Source organism: Hippoglossus hippoglossus, chromosome 3 (assembly GCF_009819705.1).
Source record: "Hippoglossus hippoglossus isolate fHipHip1 chromosome 3, fHipHip1.pri, whole genome shotgun sequence".
NCBI lineage: Eukaryota > Metazoa > Chordata > Actinopteri > Pleuronectiformes > Pleuronectidae > Hippoglossus > Hippoglossus hippoglossus.
Window position 1 is genome coordinate 15,050,906 of NC_047153.1, and position 8,521 is coordinate 15,059,426.

The window sequence follows — 8,521 nt, forward strand, 5'->3', positions numbered from 1 at the left end:
GTATCCACTGAATAAGCAAGGACACTCAGTCCCACACTGAGGAGAACATCTATTTTCTCCATTTAAAATGTTTTCGCATGGAACCTGAATGGTTTGGTCAAAGCAAACTCTGGTGAGTTTTCACATTTAGTGTGGTACAACTCACTTGGGCTGGTGAGTTAAATGTTCATGCAGTAATCCTGCTATTTTTTAAATGCTGTACAAGACAATTATTTGGTCATCACACGCAGTCAACATACAGTCTAAGAATACTATTATTGCTCATCAGTTACTTCTCCATGATGTCTTTGTACCAACATGATGTTTTTGTTTTTTTCTTTGTCAATTAATTCATGAAATCTGCATCTGATTATGATTTGCCACAAAAATCCTCAGAGGATGTTTTATTCATTTGGAAGTTGAATTGTACAGACAGAGAAATTACAGACAAAACCAAATTAGCCCTGGATTAACAGAAATGTATCTTGAAATGAAGCTTTAAGGATATTAAAGCTCTCAAAATGCTGGATTCATTCTGAAAGAAAACATGTGAATCAAGCAATACAAAGCATAATATATTTACAATATGTAATTTAAACTCTTTCAACCTGGATATACAGTGAAGTAAAACAACAACTTACAGATACAAATTTGATAACCTTCCAACATAAACTCTCAAATATTATTGAATACCTTCGGACAAAAAGATCAGATTCATCTATGAACACCTGAGAAAACTATAAAATCCAAATCCTTCTGGTATCTTCTGGCTGAAAAGAAAAAAGAGAAAAGCTTCTGGTCCAGGCAGCATCTTGAATGAAATGAGAAATATCAGTCATTTAAAAACCAGTTAACCTGATTCCCAGCACAGATTCACTTATTATTTCCTATGACCCAGGATAAATGTATCATCCCTATGTTCAAACACCCTCCCTGTATTCTGATTATTCCTGAAAATTCCTGTAATCCTGGAAATCCTGGAAATCCTGGAAATCCTGGAAATTTGTAATTATTCAAGACCAGCCACCTGAAGTAAATCATGTATTGAATGTATAAATATATTGGGTTCATGCCTCAGTATCTCACCAGTTTTAATTGACATTCATGTTAATGTACACAAATCCAAACCACACTCCTGTTTTGTTGACTCGCAGAGAGCTTCTGGCTCTATGTGGGAAAAAAAGGTTTGTTGTATAAATTAACAGAGCAGCACAAATGGTGAAACCGAGAATGCATCAACTACATGTTTACAAATAAACACTGTGGAGAAAAGCTGGACGGAGATTAAATTAACAGTTTCGACAGGGGTCAGAGAGGGTAAAATGAGGTTTTAGCCCATATTCCATTTCTCTGTAAAAATTATATTAACTTGTCCTAAAAGAGAGAAAGAGAGAGTGAGAGTGAGAGTGAGAGAGAGAGAGAGAGATTTGATATTGTTGAAGATTGTCAAACTGTTACATCAGATAGTGCCCTAAATAATTTTTTTTTTTTTTTCATCAAGATCCATCAAAGTATTCCCTACAGAAAATTCCTGTATCAGGCTTTGTGTACTGATCTGCACAAGAGTTTTGTCTTTTTTTTATTGGCCCATGTCCCATCCTTTCATCCAGTTTTGTGGAAATTCATCCGGTTCCTGAGATTGGTTGTGGATTTTAATTTGGTTTCATAAGGGAACTGTTGGGCCTTGGCGGAGGTATGTGCTCTATTGGGTGCCATTCTAGTTCCAAATGTTAACATCCCCCGTGACTGTTATACGATTAACAAGATAAAATAATTACACAAAAACACACAAAGTTGACAGGACAGAAAATGATTGTCCATTAGGGCTAAAAAGATATGAGATTTACTCAGTGTAACCATCTTAGAAAATATCACATTTTCACAACCATGATTATGATCATCAGTCACAAATGGAGGAGGTAGATTACTCATGCATTAATGTAAAAGAAGAATTTCCATATATGAGACTAATTTTTAACTCACTGCAACTAAGGATTTTATTTTTGCTTAATCAAAACTATTATCTAAATAGTTAATAATTTCAGAGTATGAATTGACTCAAATGCCATAGGACTGCACCTCATGCTCTCTGTTGTGATTGGCAGTTGGTTTTACCATTAAAACTGATCACACAGTGAGGCCGCAGGGGGGCTCTCTGTAGCTGCTTCCAGCAACAACAACAAAAACTGTTATCAGGGCATTTTTCTTTGTTTTGTTTTAGGACCCAACTGATGACAAACCAACCAGCTCCGGCTGCTGGTCACCGCTAACCAATGTACCACTTCATTACACTAAGAATATATCCACACTAAAATATATATGTTTGAAACAGCTCCATTCAGACGAGCATTATAATCTCTTCCTGGAATAACACACCTGAAAACGAATGACCACTCGCATACACTGGGCATGCGAGTGCCAGTATAAACAGGAAGCTGAATCTCTACTCTGCAGCAGGACATTAGTCATAATTCAAAGATAATGCCGTTTGTTGTCTTCAGGAAAAGAGTCATGTGACAGGAGCGTGACGAATCAGGGAAGGATATGTTGTGAATGATCATCAGGAAGCAAGCATGGATTGTTTTTTTTAAGGGGCTCGAAAACTCCTGAGTAATATGAGGGCCAGGCGTAAACGTAGTGAAAGAGACGCCATTCAAGACTAAAAATGATTATCGTGGATGTAACCTAAATGAAAATTACCCATCTAACAACCGCCCATCTACTGCCCCACTACACTAAATAGCCTCATCAAATTTGCATCATCAACACAGCTGGAAGGGAGAAGTGATGAGTCTCTGTTCGAGCCACACTGGCTATTTTTTCCAATCCATCTTTCTCTGGCGCACTTCTGAAGGGTCTCGCTGGTCCCACTCTGTCTCAATTATCTGGCTATACCCAGCTGAGATACAATAATCCAAACTCTCATTCCCTGCAATTTCCACACTTGTGTCTGCACACTCACTTGCCTTATGTTCACAATCGCTTATGAACGTGCTCCGTCCTCTGCTGCGGGGATCAGAGACCCAGGAGTCCACACTACCGGCTGAGGAGGATGGATTTACCCATGATAGACCTGATACACCTCAAGGTACTGGAATTCATTTTGACAACTTTATCTAAAATATGATGAGTTTTGCAATATTTGTCAAGAAATAAACGACAACTACCTGAGATGTCAATATGATCAATTTTCCGTAGAAGCTCACATAATGTATGCATGCAGTTGTAGACTAAAGGTTGCTTCGTGTTAATATAATCCACCTCAGGAGACAGTCAAAGTTATGCATGTGCTTGCCTAATGAAAAATAATAATAATACATGTACTAAATATATGCAGTTTCCTCAAGTTATCAACATCAGCCACAAAAACACTAAAAACTAAAACTAAAAAGTTATATTAATTCCTTTCTGTTCTTCTGATGAATTTAGGTTTTTCTATAAATTTTTAGGTCTTGACCTTCTATGTAAAGTGTCTTGAGATAATGTATATTATGATTTGGCGCTATACAAATAAAATTCAATTGAATTGATTTTACCACATTACCACCATACCAGAAGCAATTCACCAGTCTACAAAATGTCCATTGTCTGGACTTCTTCTGTGGTGTCATCCAAGTGTCCGTAAGCCCCAACACTCAAATTTGACTTGAAACTGTGTCATTTACACCATGTTTTTAAGCCTAAATGTCCTCTGATATCCTCCTCCGGATCCGCGATTGCCTTCGCACCCACACACTGCACACAAGCTCTCGCCCAAGTGAAAGTCAGCATTTCCACTCGGGTCTCATGTTTCAATCATGAGTGGAGTCAATAAATATCCATGACTAGTTGACCACTGCAACATCAGGGGCTTAACAATTAACAGCTAGGCTGTTCTTCTTCACCAGTGTTTCTCATATAACAAAATGTATCCAACATATAATTCATCGTGAATGCATAGAAAGTATCATCTGCAACACAATTATCAAATTATTGTGGCTGCTTTCTGAAACTAATCAGGTACAATTAGTTTAAGTGGCTGAAAATCAACTAGAGCCTGGAAAGTTATATGTTTTTTTAGGCACACAGTGATAATTCACATTAGGAAAATAATAAACAATATATAATATGTACTGAAGTTTTAATTTTACATAAGATATAGTTATTATACAGACAAAAATATATGCCAGAATAGTTGAACAGATACAGAAACAGTTAACACTAGACAGTACATTTTAGCTGTAATATAATAAGAAGACTTTATAAATAAAACCTTTTATTTGCATAAAGCAAAGTATCTTGTAAGTAGTCATGTACACATTTTTTGATCATTTTTGCTGGAAGTGGTAGGAAACCGCAGTCCACATTTAGAGTGATAGGTTTCTAAAGGATGAGGCTGGTGACCAGAGAACAAGCAGCAACGACAACGGGCTTTGGCTGTGACACACATTTCTCCTGACAGTCTCCAATTCTTTTCTGTTTCACAACAAGCACCATGCTGATGCTCTTCTATTTTAAAAGCCACAGAGTGCAAGGCCCAGCCTAAAGGTAGCTGTCAACATGATGAAAATATTTGACTCCATCAAATCATAAAACACACATCAATGCCATCTCAATACAACACATGGCTGAAGTCAATTTTGGAGATGGCACTCGTGGCAGTCCTAGTATTTTGCTTGTTTATGGTTGATGCAATCTGGCTTTGAAAAATCCTAGGTACTCGTTCGCAAAGCAGGAATCAAAGGTTTCATTATGCATCATCAGGTTTGTTTTAGATATGACACAACAAGTGGGCTTGTAACAACACTTCATGACCCACAATTGGAAAATAAACACTGAGTTGCCAGTTTATTACAAACAAACTGTATGATCTAATGCGAACAAAGCCCTGCGATACATCCCATCTTCGACACTTGAATGGTGACAGAAAGGAGGTTGTAGAGGTTGCAGTTACAGCTGTTGTTCTGCTGGACTGCACATTAAACTGTAGATTTATATTTAGTCCACAAGTTAATAAAAACACCTAAGAAAACAGCTAGAGCAATGATAACCTGAACCATTTGTGTCATGTGTACATAAAATGAGTTCCATTTGGGATATTCTTTGTCATTTGTTTTACTGAAGAGAGCACACCCACTCCCCACTTGAATGATTAGGTTTTCTAAAAGCAATGCTCACAACTCCACAGTTCATGTGTAACAGCTCTGTTCTTGTTCCTTTGTCTTTTTGTTCAGTTTCCACTACATGTGTCTTTCGTTTCACAGATAACTGACAACAACGAAGCTTTGTCGATGCACACACAAAACATGCTTTGAGAGGACATAATGCCTGATTGTTGACTTTCTTTAGTGGCACATCAGACAATAGATGCGCTTCGGATTAATGTCCTGTCGCGTTTGTAGCCAGGAAGTGATCCAGAAGCAGGGAATCTGAACTCTGGTTAACACAACCAAAACCATCCACAAACTTGTTCAACGACAAAGATGATCAAAGATAATCTCCCAAGAAACATCAGCGAGCGGCGAAAAAGAACAGTCAGTGTGTGTGCGAGTATATGAGGGTTGAGACTGAGTAATTATCAAACAAATGTGTCAATGAGAAACAAACATAACTCAATGAGAAGATGTCTCACAATCCCATTAAACTACAGACATTAATTCAGCTGATTGAATATGTGCCTGCAACACTCCTCACACGCCCCACAAACCGTGATAAGAGCACAGGCAATGTTTCTGTGAACACTTGCTGCACTGACAACAACACACCTCGATCAAAGCAGCCGATAACGCCTTATTTATGCATCTGAAGGTAAAGGACTTTCACTGTGTTACACCTGCATGTTAATAAGCTAAATAAAACATCTACACACGTCTATGGCCTACATAGCGCTTTGTTCCACATCTTTACTACAGTGCTCCGCTACAATTCCAGGTGGGAAGCTCATGTTTCAAGCACCAGATGTGCACAGCACACACAAGCCTCACTCAGAGGAGGGAAAAGAATCGCATGCAAGAAACTAAGACCATTTTCCGTCTGCCTTCCATTCAGAAATAAAACCAAACGACATTGAAAAAAAATGAATTAGTCAGTAAAAATGATTTTTGTGTGCAGATCGATCAATGCATGCAAGCAGGAATAGAGAGAGCGGAGGGTTTACGGAGTGAACGGGTCCTACCTGATGCACTGAACTGACTGCTTCCAAGTGTGGTGGGCCTGTTTTTCCCTCTGCTTACAGGTGGAGAGAACATCTGAAGGGAACAACAGGGACATGTGTCTACAATTAGAGCAAAGACTCAACTGTGTCAAGAAAAAACATCACTTGTAATCATCCTGAAAGCAGCTCACAGTTTCAATAAAATCAAGGACAGCTTATAGAATCCTATCAGCCAATATAGATCAATTAGTCTATGAAAGTCCTCACACCTATAAGACCTCAGAGCTGGGGAAAAGAAAGAAAGAGTGAAAAGCCATCATACCGCACTGAAATCCAGCAGGTCACTTAATTCCTTGTCTGTTCCAAGAGCGGCAATCCGCTGCTGAGGGTTCATCCTGGCGATCTAGAAACCTGGAGGAAACACACAGTGCATCAGGTCACATCTTCGGGGACTATTTAGTGCCTCGGAGAGGGATTTGTTGTGGCTGCGGAATAAAGAGCATCACTGTGGAGTAAAGTTGGCTGTGGCGGAGCCTCACGTAGAGACAGTGACAGGGCTGCCACGCAGCGATCGATCACACGGCGCGGAGGTTTATTTGCGCTCATTCAGTTCTTTCCTGTGATTAAAAAGGAGAAGTCCCCGCTGCTGGTGAACTGCCGCTTGTTAACCCGCAGCCTCGCAGTGACAGCGTGTCAGTGCGCGGCCGCTGACACGTTTACACAAGTGGCTGGTTCACTTAACACGGACGATGTGAATGTCAGTGATTTATGAGGCTGCTTTTCTGGACGTGTCGACGGCTGATGTGAGCGGAGGCGCCCCGCGTCACTTAGCGGAGCGGCTAACGCTAGCCGCACTCACGGGTCCGTCTGGATGGAAGACGGCTAGCGGCGTCAGTCCGTGTGGACATTAGTGGAGAGCGGACCGCAACACAAATCACAGCCCGAGAAGTAACACACACAAACAAACAGTGCACATGACAACGCCAGTTCCCAGCTCCACCACACAAACCCCAATTAGGCTCTTTCTCAACTCCCAACTTCTTTCGCAGGTCCGACAGCTTCCCACTAACTCCTGCAAAAATGTTTTACCTTTTCCCGATTGAAATCCCAACTAGGGTGATCTGGTGGCGGCTCGCGTTGCTGCGACACGCCTCGAAACAGCGGAACGCGGCTTTAATCGGCGGCACCTGTAAGAAATATCCTCTATATGTGTCAGTTACGAGTTTCCCTTAGGCAGACATTTTTGCTTTTTGCGAAAGCCTCAGCACCACGATGGCACTGGTTATTGTATCCCTCCGCCGAGCGCAGTGACATGCTGGTCCTGCACAGCGGGAGATGCTGCGGGACTCAGCGCGCGCTCACGTTCACTGACACACCGACCATCGGCTTATCTTTACTGGTGTCAGGTGGAAAGTCAAGTTCATTTCAATGTGTAAACACAAATATGTTAATAACTCAACTGTCAACATTATAAACACACTTTCATCCCCACAGCATCCAGTTTACTTAGAGACATCAGTGCCTTAAAGAGTGCAACACAGTGTATTGATTTTATAATAATAATACACTATTTACAGTTTCAAAGTGTTTCAAATGAAGCAAGACAACACAAATAAAAGGGCAGAATTAGAAAAAACAAACAGTGAGAAAGGCTTTCTGTACGTTTTTGAGCTTTTTCCACCAGTGTAAATGAAATAATTCAAATTAACAAACAACTCAGATAAAATCCAGAACGGTTTTCTGTACAAACATCGGTTAAAGTAGATAACTTTTCCCAATTCATATTTTTAAACCTTTCTCCATGATTGTATTTTTTTTTTTCCCACTATAAGCTATGTGGCTGCAGGAAAAGTTTCTGCAGAGTACGTAACCTCCAGATGCCCCCAAAGCCCCTCGATCACTGCATGTGAGTGGATTTGATGATATCATTTCCATTGCCATTACACTGTAATGTGATGTCTGTTTTAAACTCAGCTTACCCAAAAAGAACTATTCCAGCACAGAAATAGTGGAGGCACTAAACTAAGAGAGGACAGGTTACATACGCACTGCACAGGGGGCAGTGGGGTGGAAGCCTCCAAACAAGTCCATGGATGTCAGCTCCACATGCCTGCAGAACTACAGAAGGACCAAAACTCACTGTTTGCAATTTAGTTATCAAATGTTTCCAAAGTAATATAACAAATCGTAGTAATCGTAGCAAGTCATAGTAATCATGCTGTTTCATACACTTCATACAACCATACACGGTTTGAGTTTTATTGATGTGTTGGCTGATTTTGCACATTTCTTTTTAATTAGTCCATTTGGTCTACATGCATTAAATCTCTTACATCATCCATCACTGATTGTCTTCTAGAGTGAGTTTTCTTACATGCAATTAAACATATATGCTTATCAGAGAGGTAC

At 40.0% G+C, this 8,521-nt stretch overlaps 1 protein-coding gene across 9 annotated transcripts in view; it reads right to left on the reverse strand.

The window, feature by feature from the left end:
• The window catches only part of tcf12 (transcription factor 12), a 71,449-nt gene extending 64,039 nt beyond the window's left edge, over positions 1–7,410 (reverse strand). For 3 of the 9 annotated variants that reach the window (XM_034576066.1, XM_034576060.1, XM_034576023.1), the window contains exons 1-3: positions 7,202–7,407; positions 6,435–6,523; positions 6,134–6,206 (exon numbers count right to left, since the gene is read on the reverse strand). In XM_034576066.1, coding sequence (XP_034431957.1) covers positions 6,134–6,206; positions 6,435–6,506 — 145 coding nt within the window. In that variant the 5' untranslated portion in view covers positions 6,507–6,523; positions 7,202–7,407. Of the gene's footprint in view, positions 1–6,133; positions 6,207–6,434; positions 6,524–7,201 lie in introns of all 9 variants that reach the window. The other 6 variants (XM_034576015.1, XM_034576007.1, XM_034576054.1 and 3 more) reach the window with 4 other exon arrangements.
• Between the last annotated feature and the right edge of the window lie 1,111 nt (positions 7,411–8,521).